At 35.4% G+C, this 23,743-nt stretch overlaps 1 protein-coding gene across 1 annotated transcript in view; it reads left to right on the top strand.

The window, feature by feature from the left end:
* Positions 1-23,743, top strand: part of PLCL2 (phospholipase C like 2) — a 114,224-nt gene that overhangs the window by 65,857 nt on the left and 24,624 nt on the right. Inside the window, exons 3-4 of the mRNA XM_026068626.1 lie at positions 3,479-3,682; positions 19,484-19,559. Coding sequence (XP_025924411.1) covers positions 3,479-3,682; positions 19,484-19,559 — 280 coding nt within the window. The remainder of the gene's footprint in view (positions 1-3,478; positions 3,683-19,483; positions 19,560-23,743) is intronic.

Below are 23,743 nucleotides of genomic sequence, written 5' to 3'. Positions count from 1 at the left end.
TGTATTTTGGTGCACATATAATATATGTTGTTTAGAGTCTTACTGCCTTTATAAGTTATGTTAATCGATTGTAATGCTAAACAGCTTTAAGAACTGATTGTAGTAGAGCAATCTTTTAGGTGATACCATCTATTGAGGTAACTTTTGGTGCATATACATGGTTTGTTGGATGTGAACTGGGAATATGACTGTAGTGCTAGAAGTCAAGCCTGTTGAATATGTCTGTGAAGGAATGTCTTAAAGGAACGTTAGATACATGTATAACTATGTCAGTGAAGGAGTATGTCTTTGAAGGAATGTTAGATACACATTGGAAGAAAGTACGGCTATATTTTAGTTTTAGAAAATTAAGTTAAATAGAAATGCAGGAGGAAGACATTGTCGATAAAACAATGCATATTAAAAAACACCTTATACCTAAAAGTATATGTTCATCCTAGTTTCATTGAGGTTTTATTTTTAGTCATTCCCAGTATAAGACAATACTTTCAGAGAGTTCATTTGCTTTCCAGTATTATTCCTTGTAGCAGGATGTTAGAAATATATGGAGTTAGGGCTAAGGTGGCATTAACTTAAGATGGGATGAAATAACCTTACCTTAAAGGTCATTTATAGTAAATAAATTAAATTTCAGGAAGAAATACAGGCTGAGGTGCTTGTTTTTGTTGAACTCAAGAGATCTYGCTTGGAAATCCATTTTTTGAAGTTTCTAATAAAGATTCCAGGTAAATAAACCCTTTCAGATCTAGATTAGAGTGAAGAGTGCTGTAAAGTTACATTTTATTTCATAAAGCTTTTAAGTTCSTACAAACTTCTAATAGAATTCTAGCAATGATAAATAACATTCAGTATAGTCATTTCAAAAGAAGTGACTTATTAAATCATCTTACTTTTATGTAACTTTAAGTGGAAACTGGTTGAGAGAAGTGTTTGAGGCTTGATTTTGGATTTTGAAGGCACATCAGTGTAGATAAATTTTATTCATGAATAATATTATATTAAAGAGATTTTAATAGCAGTACAGTTTTAAAACTAATTTTTTTGCTTATGAAAGAAGAAATTAGTTCAGCATTATGAACCTCTCCCTTTCCATTTGGTATATAAAATTATTATGCTAAAAGGTTATTAAAATATGGGGATGATATTTTGACTGGTAAAAGTGTTTTACATTAGAAGCTAGATATGGAATGAACTTTATCTGTAGTTAATCTATTGAAGGCTAGAATTCTGTAATATAGAGTGTGCTGTATTTTTAAGATATCTTTCAAGGAGGAGCTGGATTTAGGATTTAGGGAAACAGTGAAAACATACAATGTTTGTACCTACTTTACTCTTTGTTGTGTGCACTGCATTGTTTTCCAGAATCAATATAATTTAAAACGTGTGCTACAGTATGATTTCTTTGGACTTGAGATATTGGAAGACATTTCCTTTTAAGTATTTTGTTCTGTCAGTTTGAAAGACACGCTATCAACAATATTCATCATTATCATATATCAAAATGCTACCAAGAAGATATTTTATGTACATGAAGGAGTGTTAATTTTGTGCACATTATATAATGTCAGTAAAGTTCTACAGTTTAACCTCTGTATAACTAAGTGATGCTAACTGATAAAAATAAGCAAACCAGTCAAAATATATACTAATGTATGTCAGGAAATTTAAAATTTGTTTAATTTCTTAGTCACAAAACCTTTACATTATAAATTGTTATAATTTTTATGATATACATAATGTCACCACAAGGCAGAAAGAACAAAGATTTTTTTTTAAATAGGGGTTTGGAAAAAGAGAAATAAGAGAGTGCACAGCAGATTTTTCAATGTTTTCTCTAAAGCTGTATATTTATAGTCTTTTTTCTTCGGTCGCTGGTATACACTATATTACCATGACAGAAGCTGATGTCATAACTTATTGTTGCATGTTCATCACTGATAAAAGTATAACATCAGTGATTCAACTGGATGTGATACTGCATGTTTAAATTGCTTGACAACATTGTGACTCAAGATTGACTCTGGATACAGGGCTGGAAACCCGAAGGCCTGAGTTACGCTTGTAGTTTTGTCCTGCCTGCCATTAGTTCACACGTGCATTCCCTGGGTCCTGGTTTACTACTTTGTAAAACTGTTGTTTATAATGCCTTACCATAATGTCTATCACAAGCACAATCAGTTTGAAGAGACTTCCCAATGTCTGTCTTCTCAACTATATGTAATTGTTGTGTCATTAAGGAATAGTCCACAAGTACTTTCATTTTCCTGGACTCTTAAACATTCATTAGAGATAAAGTACAGTGTAAGTGACTGTAGTAGTAACTTATGTATTCAAATGGCTTTGCATGAATATGCTATATGTGGATATTTTGAAGTCAGTTCTGTGCATTTTATCTAGTGAAAAGAGAACAAAATACTTTATCTTTGATTCCTGTTTGCAATAAGGCTGCATTATGTCTCTGTAAGAACCCTGGTCCAAAAATAAGCTTTACCATGCCAGCAAGATGGAAAGTAGTTTTAGTAAAAATGAAAATCTATGTCCTAAATACTTGTCAGATATGCTGCTTGGGTAAGACAGAAGAGAGAGGAGCACTGAGCACATTTGTAACTTAAATATACCATGTTTTTGTCTTTGTTTCTTACAGGAACACAAATTCCAGACCTGCCAGAGATCACCAGCTCCCACTTGGTACAAAAATCTTAAATTCATTACAGTGGTGAGAACATTCCCATCATGGAATTTCAGTGGCTACTTGGAGTCACATTATATTTATAATACTGGAAATTTTCTTTAAGTTTAAATGTCTTGTTTTATATTCTACCATATTGCATAAAAAATACAAGTATAATAAATTACAGCAAAAGGTACAAAATTGGTATTAATATTAAAGTACCTTAAAAATTCACCTAAGTGTGATTCTGTGATAGGAGTGACATCAGTAGTGGAGTGCTGGATTTGTCAATCACACCAAATGGGAGCCAGCAGATCCACAGCACGTCTGGACACTAGTTCAGGTATGTTTAAAGTTACAAATGGGCTGAATTCTCCTTCCCCTTCACTTTGCTTATTTGGGACATTCAGCACCTAAAATTTTGTTACTTTTGATGACATTTTAATAATTACTTTGAAATGTCTTTTGGAATTTTTTAAAATATATAAACAGAAAGGTTTTAGAATTCATTTATTTTCATGGTTAATTTTAGTAGTGATATATACCAGACTTCCTCCTTCTAAATAGAATTTTTCTGCAGCAAGTGTTGAATTCTGTTTGAATTTTTAACACTTCTGGTAAAATATGGCAAACATATGTGTAACACTGGTTGCTTTGGAAAACTTGCCAGTTCTTCAAGGAGAAGCTACAATAATTCCACATTATAACTCAACTGTAACAGTAAAATATGAGTGTCTTAACCTGAAAGAACGGGAAATTAAAATTCATGGTTAACTGTAAAGGAAACTCTTTCTTTCCTTTTTACAGAATGCAGTAGTTTCATTCAAAGAATTATGTGGCCTCTCTCCTGTAGCAAATCTTATGCAGTGCATTTTGGCAGTGTCTACACGCTTGGTTGGGCCTGATAATACACCCTTGATAGTACTGAATCTTAATGATCAGTATCCAACTATGGAGCTCCAAGGGATTGTTCCAGAGGTCTTGAAAAAGATTGTAACAGCATATGACATGGTGAGTAGTCCTTTGTGGTTACTTTATATGCTATTTGAAAGACTTTCTTTTTATAATACACAGTACCATGCCTGTTCTGAAAGGTCATTTTAACCTGTGACTTCCTATTTCATGCATCATTACATGCACTTGAAAGTCATTCCCATGAATGTACAGCAACTGATAGTGTTTTCATATTGGCTAAAATGTAGAGATTAATATACTGCATGCAAATATTTAAGTGTTTGTGCATTTGAGAAGGCAAAGTGGTTATAATCAAGAGGATGTAACAGGAAGAGGGCATATTAATTTACCTGTTTTGCAGTAACTTGAAACTTTTTGCATAGCTATAAACCTCTCACATTAATTTTCTACTTTACGTTTTTCAGTTTATGGATGCTCATTTCTTTTGGCTTTGACTTATATCATAGAGTAGAAAAATGTCAGGAACTGTTTTTTAGGAATTGTAGTTTTACAAGCAGCTTGAAGTGTTGAAGTCTGCACATGCTTTTTTGTATTCGTTTGCTATTATCTTTCATATAGCTGTCATTTAATTAGGCATTTTTGCATCCGCAATTAGCTCTAATGTTCACTCCAGCTCTTATACTTCAGTAAATATGTAAACTGTGTCTTTAGAAACTGGAAATTAAACAGTTTACAAGAAAGAAGGAAGAACTAATAAACTGAGATATACTGAATTATACCAGTCTTGTATAAATATAAAATGTGGAAAAAAGATCCAGCAGATGAGTGTGATTTGAAATGTCCTCCTTACTTCAGCTGAAGTATCTGGCACAAAGCAGTTGAGCTTTTATTTATTTATTTAATAATTGCTTTAATTTGATACATCTTTGGACAATAAGTAAACACTTCTAGAATAATGTTGCATTAGTTTTGTATGCTAAAATGAGAAACCACTGACAGGATCAAGTCACTGTTCTAAAAATGGTCCTTGCTATTTAAAGAAAAAAATAAAAAAGGAAGGTAAAAAAATGAGACCAGTAACTTAATTTCATATGTATCTATTAAATTGCTTTCTAAAGAAAAAGTGGCATTAGAATAATGCTCTACCAGGTCCAAAAAGTACTCATAGATAATCAGCAATTTAGGTAGAGCTCATGTAGCTGAATGGTGTAAATACAACAGAATTTGATTTAAATGGTAGCACAGTAACAAGATGATACTGTTATATCCTCTTAGTGATAGCTTATGGGGTATCAGTATAATGAGGATACAGACAGTCTTGATTGTTGGGATTGCACATATAACATACATAATGAAGTTCTGTCTTGTCGATGGGCAATGTTTCTGCCTGCAGTTTGTTCTGATGTGGTTAGGCTGCTTTTTAGTTATTCAGCTTTTCCAAATATTCAAAATCTTTCTATAAATCTGGATTAAATTTTTTGTTTGCATGTTTTTTTTGATAGAGATGACTCATGTCTCCACAGATCTTCACAATCCAAATTTGGTTTGTTCTTTGTCTCTCACATAGCTCTGCCTCCCCACCCCCAATCTGGTAGTCTATGCGTGATTTGAATATTTGCATGCTTTAGAAATCTATACTTCATTATGTATTTAAAAATAATAGAATGTTTATATAATGGCATGTTCAAAGCATTTTTCCATTTTCTCTTCCCTAAAGGATAAGGACTCCATTTCATACAGAGGCAAATAGTATGAATCAAAGCTTCTAGATTTAAATGATATTGAACATAAGTCAAAATAACCATTTTTACTATGATTATTTTAGTTAAATAAAGCTTATAAATGAAAAAAAATGAGATGCCTTTCAATTTCAGAAACCTTTGTCTTGCCAGTGCTCTGTCCAATTTGACAGTTTCAACAAATCAAATCAGTAGGGAATACTGGAAAATGTAGTCAGCTGTGGGAGCCATACTGATAGCTCTTGTTTCTGAGAACACATGGAGAAACAATGGGAGACATACATATATCATCTTTTCCTCAAGGTGGAGAAGAGCCATGAAGCTTTTTAGCTTATATATTCAAATTCGCTGTAGTGGCAGTTGTTTGGAGTCTGATACTATCTTAAATAGTATTTTTTTTTCTGTGTTTTGGGGCAAATTAATATAGGGAGCCCTCAAAAATAACACACTTTATCTCAAGGGTTTGTCTGGGGATTTTTCGGCATGATAAATTAGCAGGTGGGTGTAAAATTCAGCTTAATATCTAGACACCTGATCCAGAATTAAGATAGGGTAGTTGTACTTTCAAAATGATGATTATGTACTTGTCTTATTTGATGCTGGTTTGAACTCAGAATAGGTCAAAATTATGTTTTAACAATGTTCTTCCATTCTGTCATGTGCTATAACTATTAAAATCATGATAATAATAGAGATTATGTTAGATGTTTATTGAATAAACCTTGGTTACTAGCATAAATGCATAGGGTGTTATTACTTTGTGTGCATTCTGAATATGACACACTTAAGGAAGTTCTCAAAGTACTTTTTCAGGGTCAGGATATTTTTGGCTAAATGAAGTTATTTGTCAGAAATACTCTCCTTTTTATAAAATGACAATAAGCATGTAAAGTAGTAGTAAGTCAAGGTATTTCATTATTCAGCAGAATATGTTTACGTCAAGAGTGATAAGAGGACTCATATTTGCTCAATAAAGTGAGAAAGGATGTAAGACCTTTCAGTGGGGGAGTCAGTCTGTATTGTAATAATTACAAAGGAGTGCAGTACTGCAGGGAGACATGGTAAGGTGAAAATATTTCTAGTATAACACTGGCACATATATTTTTTAAAGAAAGAATGAGTCAGGTGATTGTAAGCTAATTAGAATATCACTAGATACTTTTTTTACACTTGCTGTAGACAAATAGCACATAAAATGTTTTTTAATTGTCAGCATCCACTACCWCATTAATGGAGGAACTAAAAGTGGTAGTAGTATTCACAGGTTAAAATATTGTATCTCTGAGATTAAGGAGTAGTTTGCCATCATGATTATTGCAACTAGAATTTTACTCAGGAAACTAAAGGATATTTTGCTTTTATCCATTCTATAGGAGTTGGTGGACCTTTTCAGAATAATGAAAAACAAATGTAATGAGGAAGTTTGGGGAAAGACTGACATTTAAGTTGCTTATTTTTCTCTAGCTACTCCATACTTCTGAGTATTCTTTTACCCTTTTTTTCACTTTTTAACAATGTTTTATTTTTCCCTCTTGTTCATGAACTTCAGCTTCCTTTATGTGATACTGTTGGTGCACTCTGTTGGTGTCATCACACCCATCACTGATCAGTGCTGCAGACAGAAGCTTGGAGTTAAGGCAAGTGCCTCTTCCACACCATTGCATGTTTTTTTAATGTCTTATGCCCTTTAAGATAAACCATAGGCAAACCTTAAAAAGTTGTACTGTGGCAAGAGGAGAAAAATATTTATCCTGTCCCAAGTCTGCAGCATTATTCAGTGATGAATATAATAACAATTCAAAGTATATGCTAGAGGATCATACAAAGGAAGCTAGATATTGCTGAGAACTTGTCTGTCAGCCCTTAGTGGAGGATGAGGTGTCCCATCTAATGAGGATGAGGTTTTCTGAACTTTGTGAGCAGGTGTTTACTTGTAAGAGTAAAATGAAAACAGAAAACACAGAACTGTATCTGTGTGAAAGAAGATAAAGTGATGCTGCTACAATAATTAGGGTTGTGTAATTGAATACCAGTTAAATAATACTGCTAGATCCATTTTGTCACAGTTTGTGTTGGTCCTTTTTTAAAAAAATARTTTTTTTGAGGTTATGTTACAATGCAAAATGTCCAGACTATGGTATAGGAGGTCTGTATTTGATTCAGATAGAATCAGATAAAATGGATAGAGTTTGTATACATGCCCTAGGGGTAGGATCAAGGACATGACTAGCTTTAATATAATGAGAATGTATATAATGCGGTTGGGGTTGTGAGATGATGAAAATGATAGATGTTAAAAGACACCAGTGCCAGTAAACCTGAATTCACCATATGACTTGTAATTAGTAGTTCTATGGTAAGCTTACATCAGGTTATCTAGTTGATCATTGACTCATTTCAACTACTCACTCAATTTATATGCRTATTGCATATGCAATCATGTTGAAGTTAACTTTTCATGTTAGGCAGTTGCAAATTTGGCCAATGACATAAACCAAATATGATAGCCTATATTTTGAGCTTGGGATGTGTCCATCTTGTTGGAAAGTGGATAGTTTGACACTAAACCTTGAAGAGTTATAGACCGGACTGGTACTAGTAGACCTTATTAAAAGTCTAAAAAAGACAGATTATCAAGATTTTGGCAAAATATTAATAGTCCTATCTTACTTCAGCTACTGCTCAGTACCCTGGATGTTCTTTACCTTTAAAACTCATCTTGATTTCCATATAGATGAATTGGGTAGGGCATGTGCTTTTCCCTCAGACATCTTTTACTGAAGCTCATAATGCTGTAGGAAGCAAAAAATACATCCATTGCCTCTTTCACAGGGTCTAAAAAGCATGATTAGCAGATCTGTTTTGAGTTATGCTTGGCTTATAAAATCTGTACTGTATTGGTTACCTTGTTGCTGATACAGGTCCTTGGTTATGGTTACTTTGCAAATACCCTAAGAGAGGTTTCAGTGTTATAGAATGAGAACATGTAGAGTGAGATTTTTCCAACTCRTCTCAGGCACTATAATGTGCCAGAATTTTTAGGCAGGTTAAGAAGCCTTTGTTCCACAGAATATCCTTAAAGTTGCATACTTCTGGGCTAACAAAAAAATACTTGATGCGGCACTGGAAATTACCAACTTGTCTGCTAAGAAGGAGTGAGTACACGGGTTGCTTTAGCTCTTGCGTAACTTTCTTTTGTTCTAAATTTTCAATTTCTGATTGTTACAGAGAAGGCTGAGTCAGGATGGTCACCAGTCTACTCTAATTGAACCCAACCTTTGGATCTCATGTGTTTTTAAAGCACCTGATATCATCTGACCACTGTCTGCTTTGCACACCTAAAGAAAGTCCAGATTTTCCACCTGGCACCTTTTCTGAGGGATATGTGATTGACATAGACTATGAAAGCAGTGTTCCAATTTCTCCAGTTGGTTCAGAATGTTATTGCTGAGTCCACCTATTCTGGAGCCCACCTCCATGGGTGCCCCATGTTGCAGTTTAACTCTTAGCGTCATCTGGCTTATACAGGAAAGAATTCAGGCTTTGCACAGAAGTTTGAAAAGCCATTATGCCCTGATTTTTTTCTTAATTAAAAAACATAACTACATAAAATAACAAAACTTGTTAAAATAAGAAACTAAAAGGGGTAGCCAAAAGAACAGATATTATAGAGACTGTTTAAAGGTACCATGCAGGGGCCTTGAAACAAATATAGACCACCTATCAAAAAACACTTAAGGGGGACAAAAGAGAGGAGGTGCTGTTCAAAAGAAGAAGGCATCCTCCGAAAAGCTGAAGTCACGTGCAAATGAGTAAGCTAGGATAGACATTTAACCATGTCACGGTTAAATATAAAAATACAGCACGGCCAACCACAAAGAATTTCAGGAAGAACCTGCACAGACGTAGAATAACAATAAATTCCTTTCTGAACATACCAAAAAGAGGAAGCCTGTCAAAGAGTGTGCAGGATCACTATCTGACTGAAGTATAAAATAAAGAAATAAAACCTCAGGAAAAAGAAAATCATAGCAGAAAAGTTAAATGAGTTTTTGCAACTGTGTGTCTGTGGAGGATTAAGGGAGGGTTTCATATGAAACTCTTCTTCATGAATGACTCACTGGAAAATCCATGTCTAATTGAAAAGCTGATAGAAAAAGTCATGAAGGAAAAGACAAAATGATGAAGGAGAAAATTACCAGAAAGAGGTGGTATTCATTCAGGAAGACTAAAAGATCTCCAGGATTGATATAGCCAAGCTACTAGCTGTTGTGTGTATCCTCTCACTTTAAAACTGGCTATCAAAGTTGTTAATGTGGTGCCAGTGTTTTAAAAGGTTTCTAAGAGAGATCAAGAACTTACAAATCAGACAGCCTGACATCTGTACTGTGAAAAATAGTAGAAACTGTTTTGAAGAATAAAATTTACGGAAACACGGATAAATATATCATATTGAAGAAGAGTCAATACAGCTTTTGTAAAGTGAATGGCTCATTACTCTCTTGGAGTTCTTTGAAGTCAAGAAGCATGTAGACAGAGGAGTTTCAGTCTGCTTGGATTTTCCAAAAACATTTGACAAAGTCGCTTTCCAAATACTCATACTGAAATTAAGCTATTATTAAATTTTTAGCCTAAGTAAATTCTTAGATCTTCCCTGATAGCTGGAGTAAATGTTGAACTTAACCTGCTGTTCCAATAGGAAAAACACTATTAAGACAGTTATTTATGTTGATTTTTCTTTAGGGTGTATTTTTCCAGTAAGTGGATCATATTTGGTAGGCATAGCTGCAAGAGCTCTGGTCTAGCTAACTTAGTTAAGTATTCTGGAGATGTATGTCTTAATGATGCCCCCAGATTTGCAAAGATCAGTGAGGTCTGAGGTATGAAGGTGCTTAGAGTTGCCTAATCCACTTTCTCATCTTGGTGATAGATTGGTATAATGTGTGTTAAACCAGTAAGTTTCAGAGTTAGCAAAATAAAATGCAATATTTAAATAACCATAACATGCACYGTCTCCCTATTTCCATTATTGCCTCTGGCTTTGTACAGTATGTTTCATTTCATTGTCAAGTCTCTGCAGAGTTAGAACTCTCTTTTTTTAGGTAATAGATGGATACAGTTCAATGGTGAAGAGATTCAAGGGAAAACATGGATCACTGATTGCAATTTAATATTACAAATAGCCCAGGTAATGCTTTATGGCATGTTTAATTAATAGTAGTAGATTCTGTTTTTTAAGATACATTTAAATAGTTAGTGTAATTGTTAGTCTGTCACAAAAACTGATGAAAAGTATAGATGAAAATATAGTGAATAGCCTGGACAGTTTCTTGAAAAAGAGTTATGTTGTTTATTATCACTTTTTATTTTCCTGTTTTATAACAGGACAGTCAGTCTCAACTGAAGGTTGCAATTATGCTTCCAAAACCAGAGTTGCAGATGACAGCCTTATGTTGGGCTTTTCAGTGCGCAAGGGCAGAAACAAATGTCTAAGTTTGGATATTCAGGCTTCAGTGCCAAATGTAAAGTATTGGCTGTTTTGTATTGAATGAAAAGCTCTCATAATGACAACTTGACACTTCTGGGAAAGCAAGATTTCTTCATTTTTTGTTAAGAACTTGAATGATGAAGCTTTTGTGTCCTCTCACTAATTCCATTATGGCTAATGGTTGACTCAAACTATTCATAAGAACATAAAATAACAGTACATAGGAAGAAAAGTTCATGTAGCTCACTGTGCTGTCTAAGATTGTCCAATAGAGTGGTTATGGAAGAATATAAAAATAGGTCAGATGCACAGTAACTTCTCTTATTTAGATTCCACATTTCCCATGGTAATTCTCTTGTTTCTTTCCTAATAAATTCTTAATCTTCTGTTTGCCTTTTTGACCCCCTCCCATGCAAAAAGTTTATAGTTACTGGAATTCTCAATGAAGTTTTTAGTTTCAAAAATAATTTTGCATTGGTTCTATTATTTTTTTTCCCCAAGGGCAGTAATTCTCTGCTTCTGTTAAAGATATGAGATATTTTCCTTTTATATATATAGCTTGCTTCATTAAACTCCACTTTTTACATAGTTTTTCATTCTATCAGGTTTAGTTTACAAATGATCAAAATCATTTTGCTCTGACAGCCTAAGTATCAGGAAAGCAAGGAGAAATGATAGTTGCATTTAAAATAGTTCAAYGTCATTGTGTGCATAGTTTAGACGATAGCTGCTCATGGTTATTTTATTTACTCCATCTTCACACTGTCTTCAACCTAGTCTTTCCCAAATGCTTTACTCATGAGGAATAAAGAAAGACATATAGACAGTTTGATGGAGAACTTGTGGTCTGCTTGTTCCTTTGGTACATCTTCTTGAACTGTGGCAAACCTAATTCATTTTGAGATACTGCAGGATTAAGAACAGATGATGTCGTGTTTTTTCTCAGGCTTACAAGAGTTAYTTTGGGTAAGTCAATTCCATCACTTACACTCCTGCACTGCATGATAGCATAATTGCAGCTTGCTTCTTTCTGAAGACAAAAAACTGTTCCGTGTATTTGTTTCCTAAAATATAAAAACAAAGGAAGGTGAGAGGGGAAAAGAAGGCTGGAAAAGTGAAACCATGAGTCTATTCTGATGTCTTTCCCACATACAAGGAATATCCTGCCTCTGTCAGATACAGCCATTATGTTATTTCATAATATGCCAGTAAGTTCAGGAAGGCATTATGCTCTGGAGATTTCCTCTGCATTGATCCTGGAGGAGGACAATGTTTTAAAGTCTAAAGGGAAACATAATGTATAATTATATCATAAATTTGTTCTCTGGCATTGTTGGAGGAATCATTTCTAATTTAGATAATATGTTTTCTAAAGAAAATTATTGCCATCGGGCAAATTTAGTTTGATGTGATAAGTCTTCAATGTGCACAGAAGTAGCAGTTAACAGCTTTGTTTTCTTACGTAGGCATTTTTGGACAGTACTTACAGTAGCACAGAGATCAATTGCTCTTCATTATACACATTTTTTATCTATAATGAAGTTATTATTGATTATTGTCTTGTTTGCAAGTTTCTAGCAGTGTGCTGCTAGAAAGCTCAGTTAAAAAATTTTCTTTTGTTTGGAGATATCAACTTTACTAAAATATTTGTTTATATAGAATCATAGAATTGTTGAGGTTGGAAGGGACCTCTGGAGATGTGCACTCACAGAGTGCACCCTCAGCAAGCTTGCTGGTGATCCAAAACTGGGAGGAGTGGCTGATACACCGGAGGGCTGTGCTGCCATTCAGCGGGACCTCGACAGGCTGGAGAGATGGGCAGAGAGGAACCTCATGRAGTTCAACAAAGGCAAGTGCAAAGTCCATCATCTGGGGAGGAATAACCCCATGCACCTGTACAGGCTGGGGGCAGACCTGCTGGAARGCAGCTTTGGGGTCCTGGTGGACAAGAAGTTGACCATGAGCCAGCAATGTGCCCTTGTGGCCAAGAAGGCCAATGGTATCCTGGGGTGCATCAGGAAGATTGTTGCCAGCAGGTCGAGGGAGGTGATTCTCCCCCTCTACTCAGTCCTGGTGAGGCCACATCTGGAGTACTGTGTCCAGTTCTGGGCTCCCCAATACAAGAGACACATGGAGCTACTGGAGCAAGTCCAGCGGAGGGCTACTAAGATGATGAAGGGACTGGAGCATCCCTCATATGAGGAAGGGCTGAGAGAGCTGGGMCTSTTCAGCCTGCAGAAGAGAAGGCTGAGGGGGGATCTTATCAATGTGTTTAAATATCTAAAGGGGGGATGTAAAGAGGATGGGGCCAGACGCTTCTCAGTGGTGCCCAGCGATAGGACGAGAGGCAGCAGGCACAAACTGAAACACAAGAAGTTCCATCTGAACAGGAGGAAAAGCTTCTTTACTGTGAGGGTAACTGAGCACTGGAACAGGTTACCCAGAGAGGTTGTGGAATCTCCTTCCTTGGAGATACTCAAATGTTGTCTGGACAGGATCCTGTACAACGTGCTCTAGGTGACCCTGCTTGAGCAGGGGGGTTGGACTAGATGATCTCCCGAGGTTCCTTCCAACCTCAACCCTTCTGTGATTCTGTGAGATCATGTAATCCAGCCTTCCCTGCTCTAAGCAGAATCAGCTAGAGCAGTTTCACAGAATCACAGAATGGTTGAGGTTGGTTTGCTCAGGACCTTGTCCATTCAGCTCTTGAATGACTCCAAGGATGGAGAACTCACAGCTTCTCTGGGCAGTCTGTTCCAATATTCAATCACCTTTACAGTAAAAAAGTTTTTTTCTCATATTTAAACAGAATTTCTCGTATTTCAATTTGTGCCCTTTGCCTCTTTTCCTTTCACTGGATACCACTGAGAAGAGTCTGGCTTGATCTTCTCTGCACTCTCTCATAAGGTATTTATATACAATGATCCCCCCTGAGCCTCTTCTCCTGTTAAACAGTCTCACCTCTCTCAGTCTCTCCTGGAATGTTCAGATGCTACAGTCCCTTAATTTTCTTAGTGGCCCTTTGCTGGACTTGTTCCAGTATGTCCATGTCTTTCTTGTACTGGGGTGCCCAGCACTGGACCCAGCACTCCAGCTGTGGGCCAGCCAGTGCTAAGTAGAGAGGAAGAATCACCTCCTTTGACCTGCTTGCAGTGTTCTGCCTAATGCCACCCAGGATGGACTCTTTTGCTGCAAGGGCACATTGCTGGCTCGTGTTGAACTTCTTGTCCACCAGGACCCTCAGTTCCTTTTCTGCAAAGCTGCTTTCCAGCCAGTTGGCCCCCAGCCTGTACTGGTGCATGGGGTTATTCCTCTGCAGGAGGGGTTAAACCTTTGTTGAACTTCATGAGGTTCCTCTCTGCCCATTTCTCCAGCCTGTTGAGGTCCCTCTGAATGGCAGCACAACCATCTGGTGTATCAACCACTCTTCCCAGTTCAGCAAACTTGCTGAGGGTACACTCTACCCTKTTATCTACGTCATTAATGAAGATGTTAAACAGTATTGGCCCCGGTATCGACTCCTGGGGTACTCCRCTACTGACTGGCCTCCAGCTTAACTTTGCACCATGGACCACAACCCTTTGAGCCTAGCAGTTCAGCCAGTTTTCATTCCACCTTGCTGTCCACTTAACTAGTCTGTATTTCCTCTGTTTGTCTCTTGGGGTGCTACCAACCWGTTTCCCATACAGAGTAATTATAGGATAAATCTTGTTTTTTAAAGATATCTGTCTCAAGGTCTGTATTCTTTGTGGAATGTAATGTTTAACAGGGTTGAGTTTAGTCTGTATCTTATTCCTAAGTTGGAGGTATTAGTAGGACAACCTGTCTTCATGAGACTAGTAGGAATGTAATAGATCTTTACTTCTTGTGCAGATCCACCTGAAATGGGGTGAATAATTTCAAATAGCGTTAATAGGACACATGTACAAACGTATGCAGTTATATACATCCATACAAACATATACACACTGTTAGTTTGTAAGTTTTATTTCTTCCGTAAAACAATAAAAAAACAGACATAACAAAGCTCTGCAACATAAAAAATAAGCCTAAAGTATAGTCCAGACCTGTATGTTCTTTTATTTTCTATAGCTGTGTCACTTAATGATGGATTGTTTGGCTGAGAAAGAGGATAGATACGTTTTTTAAGTATAAGACCTTTTTGTTTGGTTTGTGAAGACAGACACATGAATGGTGAATGGCAATACATTTCCATTATTTTGAAGCAAGGATTTTTTTGATTCCTAACCATAGTAATTATGCTTTTTAAGGTAGGGACAATATACAGCAATAGAGATCTCCAATCCTCACTGAGAACTCTGGACTAGTCATTTAGTTATTATTTCTAAAACCTCTTAAGAATAATTTAAATATTTTTCTGTGTCTTTCTTGACATTTATTCCATTGTTAGAATTATAGTTTTTCTGACAACTAGATAAAATGATTCAATGTTTTAGCAAATAGAGTTTGAAGAATAGGTCAAACTGTCATCCAGGCCTCTACAAAAATTCAATGACCTTGAGGCTCAAAAGCATACTGTTCTGTATTTCCCATTTTCCATTGTCCAGAAAAAAAAAATAGGAAAGTAGTCTAGTGATTCCTGACACTTATGTAGTGAGTAACAAACCTCTCTCTGTTCATATCAATATTTTATGGGGATTAAAGAGAAAGTTGAAGCAAATCCAGTTAGTGTTACACATTCAGTCTTTAAAAAATTTGTTGGGTTTTATGAATCTTCACTTCCAGAAAAAAGCAACATAGGTTAGAGATGGGAATTAATATTGTAAAAGACTTGCTAGAATGTATAAGCTGTTAAACTTTATATAAAATCTRTTCTTTTCTTACATGAGGCATGGGGAATTTGGCAATACCTTTTTAGTTGTGAGCACTTTTAACTGGTTGTTTCCAATTAAGTTTGCTTGCCTTTATTTTTCCAGTTTTGTCACTGATAATATTCTCAAAGTTGGCTGTGGTTAGGAAATACTTGCTTATTGCTTAGCTTGTTCAGTATATACTCCTAGTAGTCACAAACTGAGACCATTTCCTGAAAAGGCAAATCACTGCTCTTCATTCAAGATATCATTTCCTGTTATGTATATTTATCACAGAACCCTAGAATCTAGTCTGTCTTTCTCCTCAGCCTCCACAACCAGTTTGCCTTCAGAATTTGATTTCTCATTCTGCAAGCACTAGACACACCATCTTTCACACTGAAGCTCCTGCTTACTCTTCATTTTCTACTTTCCTTCTATATCAGCCAGCACACACACATGCACAAGTCTCACCTGGACCGCGCTAGTTTTCTGTTTAAATGTGATCATTTATATTCAGTTGTTCCATAGGCTGTGTCTGCCAAAAGTGTTTGAGTCTTTGTTAACATCTATACAAATGTTTTCATGATGTCCTAATTTTGGCTTGCACTCCAGAAAGACGTTATATATTGGGGCACTTTATAAGAAAAGTCCTTCAGCAAATAGCTGAATACATACTGAAAGATGGCTGTATGATGAAGGGTAATGTAACAGTAAAATTTTAATGAACTAATCCTGTTACTTTATTAACCAAACACAACTAAAAGGTGATACAATGCTCACGCACACAACACACTGCTCATTTCTCTCCTTAATAAACTGAGTTTACAAAAAAACACACCAGTTCCTTTGACATCAGCAAGATAGGGGTATAGCATAATGTTGATTGAACAGTTGTGGGAATCAACCCCTTTTGGGGGTTGATTATTGTTAGCTCAGCCAATTTTGCTTAATGGTACTGTTAAATACAGCTTTATACGTATTTTAGAGGAGACTGAAGTTCAAGAAAATAGGTGTTACTGACCTAGGTAAATATCAGAATTCATATTAGAATAATTTCTGTGATCTATCACATAAAACACATTGTCTTTCTTCAGCATTTGCTGAAGTGTACAGTGCTTTTGATCAGAGAGTGTTTAGGCCAAACCAACTTTCCATATCAAAATGGTGAAATATTAAATCTGCATGTTATTATAAACTCTTGTTTCAGTGTTAACCTTACCATGATGAAGGAGCACTGATACAGTGATTTGTTTCATTTCCTCTCATCTGCAGCATTAGTACAACTTTCTTGCTTTGTCAATACAGAAAGTAAACAAAGAAACACAGTGATGTAAGCGTTTCTATTCATCTTTGACTTAATTCTCTTATTTCTAAAAATCACTGCAGTGTTCCAGAGTAGAAAGAATGTTTTCTAATCTGCTGAGACTTGTTCTCTACAATTTCTAAATTAGTGAGTTTATCGGATCTGCATATAAAGTGTATCGTATGAAGGAAACAGAGCAGATAGAGATGTTCTGTATCTGGAAGAGAACCTAGTTSAGACAACTTAGAAATTGTATTATTGTACACATATGATCAGTACCAAAGAATAGACTGACATAGGGCGGTCACAATATTTCTTACAATTCCTCCAGAACGAATACCTTGAATGGGCAGCACAATTTTTCTGTTGTCTGTTGTTCATAATAGTAATCATAGTTAACACTAAGCCTGTTTTGACTCCAGTCAAAAGGAATTCTCAAGTCAAAGGATTTCTAATAACAGGAGAATCCCATTGCAGTTATTTATTATTGTTTATTAGCATCCTGACAAAACAAGAGCCATACACTCTCAGCATTTCAATTTGCAAGTTAATTTTCAAAGCAGGAAAAGCTCAATGTAGGGTGCTTTACAGTATCTTTTCAGCTAGTTAGTAAAATAACATGTTCAGTTATTGCAAGTGTATTTGCAATACACAGTCAACTGTGTTTTGGTTCTCTTTGTTTAAGTGCATTACAGTATAAATGTGGTTTATGACATACATGTTGGAATAGTCAACTTCCTTGTCTTTCAAGCACATTTATAATGGATCCATTGCTKTTATTACCTGAATACTGTTTTAAAGGCCTAATTTGTAATGAAACGTGACGAAATACAGCTTCTTCCTTGACAGTCAGGAAGAGACAGTTTGCAGTGCTCCTCATAGTAGGTTATCTGAGTGAAATATAGTATTCTCTTATTTAAAGCATGCTTCTCTTTAAAACAGTTCTGTCTTTAATTTCTTACACCCAATGAGTAATCAGCATAATTCTATTTATAGGCAATTTTTGCCTGAGTGTACATTAATATTTATATTCAAAGAACAATCCAGTAGAAAGTGGGTAGTAAAGTATTTCACTCGCAGCTTAGCAACCTGATCAAGTTACTAATTTTTCCTCGTTTATTGTTGYGATTTACATTTTTTTTACTGACTTACAATACAAATCAGGATGAATAGATAGTTGGAAATTAAATACAGGTAAATCTGGATGTGAAAATTACTTATATAAATGTAAAAATTACCCAGTACGATGACCTTTGCATACTCTAAATTTGCTGGACATGTTGTTTATATCTTGCATAAATGTGGAATTTGGGGTGTTGCATCTTTCTTTATTCTATCATGTTAAACTGTAGTCATAGAAACAGAACTAGAATTTTTCTTAAATACTACTTGTAGTTTATTTAAACCTTTTTTTTTGTGTAGCTGAAAATAGTAGAAGTCTGTAGTGTAGTTTACATCTATGCAGATGTTCTTCCACCTCACTTGCTTGCATGCTTGCCATGATCCAGAATTTGGGGCTCAATCATCTGCCTCTCCAAACTGATCTATGCCTCACTTAGAGCAGCGCTCAGAAAGCAAGCCTCAGTGCCACTTAGCTGGAGGAGGCTTGTTCTAGTAGGTGAGAAGGGTTACCATAGTCACGTGTCTTCAAGTAACATTTCTCTGAAGAAAAGTATTACAGAGGTTATTTATTTGTTTATGTAATATGAAACTTTTCTGCTCATAACAGCAGTTCTGGTCTCTTAAGGAAAAGAAAGTTTCACATAAACACCCACACAAGCAGCATGTCAAACTTACCCATTGTTTTAGTGAAGAGAAGTCTGCTTGAGTGGAGACCAGAGATGCTAGTGGGTAAGATGTAAAGCAGAGCCATTGCTTCCGCTTTCCTTTACTTCTGGAATACATATCCTAGGCTGAAAAATCTGCACAGTCCCATCTTTATTGCTGTGCTTTCAGCTGAGCTTCCATGAAAAGCTTTGTGTTCAGAAAGATCAGGTAAAAGAATCAGTTTTCCATATTCTCCAACTCCAGCCTTGAGTTGTGTGTTTTTTCCCATAGAGTTTTATCTCATCTATACATACACAAGCCACAGAAGGGAAAATATAGAGGAACAAATCTGGAGAAGCAGAGGAATGATACTTAGGAAAAAGAAAGTACTGGGTGGTAACTGATCATCATCCTGAATGTCAGGGTGTGTGAGGAAAAGGAAACCAGGCTACAGGTTTTCTTGCCCAAGTCACCAAAAGTGGTAAATAGTTGTATAATTTCCACTCATTTTGATAGGCAGTGGGTGGACAGGAATGGGGTTGACATCTTACTTCCTTGTTCACAGATCCCAGCCCAAAAGAATCGTATTTATTATGTCATTATGCTGCATTCAGAGCACTCATGTGCCTGGTCATGACAAGGAAAACAAATGCATTCACTATGTTAACAATAAATATTAGATTATCAATTTGGTTCAAATTTAATCATCTTCTAAAGATTAAAAATTGTCATGCTCATTTGCATTTTACTGATATGTCTGTATATTTTAAATAATTTTCTCTACAGATGATTCAGACCATCAGGACTCTAGTTGAAAATGCAGATAGCTTATATGAGAAGATAGTGCAATGTCAGAAAGCAGGTAAGTACAAGCTTTCTTCTAAATAAAATATTACAAAGAACTTACTACATCTTTCTTTTTTTCCCCAAAACTATAAATGGAATGTATGTATTCAACTGTAGCAAAAAATAAGATTATTTGAATTTAGGCACGTACAATAACAGAGAAAGGACATTTCAAATCATAGAATTTGGAGATCCATAGAAATATACCTGGACTTTGGAAATCATGAATATTTTATATATGGACATAACTTGTCAGTATATTTATATCTACCAATGTAAACATATGATTACAGAAAAGATAGCGAATGATCTTCCTTCACACTGAAAACTTTTAACCATTTACTCATATCTGCTCTTTTCTCATGTGAGAACTTTTCCTCTTATTTCATGGTAGCTTAAGAGGTACCTTGCTTTAAATGATAGTAGTTCAGATATTTCATCCCTGAGTTTCTTCTGGGTGACTATCATCTGTTACTTCTCATTTTTTCTGTTCAGACTATAACTGTTTTTGCTGATGCTTACATTTGAGACAGATCTATGCTGAATCCCCTCTGAAGAATGTATCTTGTGTGGCAGTCTTTTCAAACTGCACAGATGCAAAAAGGTTTTTTATTTTTGTTTCTTGGCTTTTTTTGTTTATTTGGGGTTTTTTTTTAGCTTTTTAATAATTCAGTTCTCTCTCAATGCTCCTTTTATATAGTGAGACTCTCTGGAAGCTTTCCTGTTTTTGATATGTTTGAAATAGATTTTATTGTTAGTTCTTAATCCTTCACAAATTGCCCTTACTCTCCTGATATATTGTAATTACTTTTCTCATTTGGCCACAGCTTTGAGTTTTGAAGGTTACCTTCTTATTTTGAATAGCATCCCTGACCTTGCTGTTTAATCCTGCTGCTTTTCTTTTGGTATTTCTCAAGTATTTTTTAAACAACATTATACATTTACTCAGAGCAATGATGCATCTCATTTTGCATCAGAAACAAGAAGTCTAACAGAGTCAACATGTTGTCAGTGTCAGTCAGAGTGTCTGCAATCATTTCTTGCATGAATTCTTTCAGGTGACAAAAGCCTTTTATACAAAAATATACTTTTATACATCTGATATTCAGCCTCCTGCAGCTCCCATTGTCTCCCATGTTTTTCTTCCATTCTTTGATCCCCTTCACTGCTCTCCTATGAATTGGATTTCTGTATGTTAGCTGATTGGCTTTCAAAGCCTTTTGAATGGGTCATTTCTATCTCCTTGTTTAGACTCCTAAATTCGCAAAATGTAAGGAATAACTTTTTAATGTGTCTGTGGATTTTCTGTAGTTTGTCAGAGGACTAGAACTACTTAATATATACTTTCAATCAATATTACTGACTTCTCTGCAGATTATTAGCCTTTTACATTTTGTTCATTTTATATGCAGCTCTGGAAAGAAGTGATTATTTGTCATCTGAAGAACGCATGGTAGGAGAAGTAATAGCTTTGGAAGTTCTGTTGTGCATGTTAGAATTGGAATTCCTTAATGTGACAGGGGAATTCAAAAGGTATTAGAGCAATGTTACTCATCTAAAGTTTCAGCATTTCCAAAAACGATAGTAAGTGATCTTGTATGACTTCAGTAGAAGAAATACTTTTGCCTTAAGCATCCTAATGACTTTGAAACACTGAGCATGCATTCCATGAAAGTACAGTCCCACAAGCTTGTGCCATCCTATGCTCTTTCATGTCATTTGAAAAAATTAACTTGTCCTATCTATTTTAAGCTGCTAAACATAAATAATCATAAAAAATCATGAGTGACAAAATATTATTTCACATAGCTTGTTTCTAGATACAAAGATTTATCTGAAATACAAAACTCAAAATGTATTGTGCTACTATAGGGAGATACTCTTGTAGACTTGTAGACTAAAGTGAATGCTGTCCCATTCTCTTGGTGATAGTGTGGCATGGTTTTTATAGCTACAGCAGTATGTCAAGCAATTTAGCTCCCTTGGTTAGAGACAAGGCAAAAACTAATAATCTGTTTTGCCTCATTTTTAAAATTGTTGCCCTTTAGAAAAAATTGCTTTCTACTAGCTCATGTAGATTCCAGTTAGCTTATATGTGTCTGGTCTTACAGCCTTAATTTACCTAAAGTGCAGCTGGGTCAAAGACTCGTTTGTTTAAGAATTTAGTGATACCGATGCTAAATAATGAAGAGAGATTTTGGTCTTATTTAGGTAAGAAACCTACAGCATAGTGACATAAGTGTGGATTACGTAATAGATCCTGCTGCTTAGGGCAGCTTCAACTCTGCAGGGTCAAGGTACATTTTAAGATGAATGAGCTGAATTAAATTATCTTTTTATAGCACTGATTTTCAGAGATTTTCTTCCTAATTGATCTCATGATCATGGTAGGTGCTAGTCTATTTAATTTGGAGAAAAAGATTATGCATTCTCCTAACTAGTTTCTTGATAAGGAAAAAGCGAAGTTACGCTATTATTTGTGGGTTTTTTTCCTGTGGCTGAAAGAGTGAAGAAGCTGCTAAAATAAGAATAAATCCTCATAAGCTGCCAATAAGCAGTAAATTTATATCGTCATTAACAGGCTCATAAGAAAGATCTGTTAAGTGGACAAAACAGGCTTGTTATATGAATGAAACCTTTTCTAACTTAAGTTTAGTGTAAGACTTTGGCCTCTGTTAAAGTTCAAAACTAATTTTGAAATAAATGCACAATCATTTCTCACTTAGGTTCATGGCCTATTGAATAAGCAAGGATATGATTCTTGATATGGTTCTTTTTAGAATTCAGTTTCTTCACTATTCTYAGAGAACATTAAACTGTTTGGTAAGCTCCTGCCCTCATTTTAGCTCTTTAAATTTAAACCAAAAAAAAAGTTTCTCTATTTTCTTCAGTTCAGCATATTAATTTCAGCTCAACACATTCTCTTGTTAATTAAGCAGTTTCTGCAAGCATTTTAGATACAGTAACTAATAAAAACATATAGGAATGTAATATTGCTTTGATTCCCATTGTACTTCTCATTCTTTAACATAATTAAGAAAAAATCTTAATTACTTCAAAATAATTGCAGTGCCATTTATTTTGCTGCTTTTAAGCCAGCTGAACATATAGCAAGCGAAACAAAATCCAGGTGCTAAAGGGAATTTAAAGATAATCTAGTCCATTCCTTAATCTGCTGCAAGACCTGAAATGCTCCTGTATCTTCTCAAGAACAAAGAATTCAAATGTCAAGGTAACCTTATGCCATCCCTGGCCAACTTTATAACCAATTTGCATCATTCTTGTACTTCTCTTTTGAATCTCACATTGCATTCTTTGGCTTTATAATTCAAGTACTGTTAGAGCTAATCACTGGTTAAAAGAGAACTGAATCTTAGGAATTATTTTAGTGTTCAGCCGTGGGAGCTCAAAAGGACATGTGATATTCCCAGTATTCATTAAATGATCAGGGACAAGTAGCGAGTGAACAAAGTTTGCTGGTGGCAAAGAATTATTGAGTGTAGTCAGTCTAAATTTGACTATGAAAAGTTACAGAAGGATTTTGTGAGACCGAGAATTGAAACAACATGTGAAGTGTAATGTCAATAAGGATACGTTAACGTGTGAGGAAAAAAAAAGCCATGACAATACTTACAAGAAATGGACTCTGAATTTGTTATTGTAATTTAGGAAGTGAAGTTACTGTACTAACAGTGTCAAGTTACTGCTAATATCATCCATAAATATAAATTCCAGCACTATATGCTGATAATTCAGATCTGTGGCTCTATTTTAAATTTACCACAGTTATGTATCTCTCAAGTCAACTTGTGGATATATGGTGTTAAGACAAAGATGGCTAAAAAAAAGGCCCCCAAAATCTGCTCCATATTCCCTGTGAATATCATCCCTTTTGTCACAGAAGCTCTTTTATGAACATCTTGGACTGAAACCCTTATAGTTTCTTTAATCAGGCTCCATCGCTTCACTTTCCTTCTGCATAATTTTAGAGCTATAACCTTTCCTAGTCCTCTGCATAGCCAGAAATCTTGTTCAGGTTCTTACCTTCTCAGATCTTAACTACAGCATCCTTTTCTCTGAGTTTGACAATCACAGTTTTGCCTCATGTACATCATTTTCCTGGTTGTCACTTTGATGATAGCACTCCCTGTATGGATATCTCCACTTTCTCCTCCTTGTGTATCAAGACTGAGCACTTTT

Source organism: Apteryx rowi, unplaced genomic scaffold, assembly GCF_003343035.1.
Source record: "Apteryx rowi isolate R43461 unplaced genomic scaffold, aptRow1 scaffold_277, whole genome shotgun sequence".
In the NCBI taxonomy this organism is placed as follows: Eukaryota; Metazoa; Chordata; class Aves; order Apterygiformes; family Apterygidae; genus Apteryx; species Apteryx rowi.
This window is presented reverse-complemented; position numbering and strand designations above follow the sequence as displayed.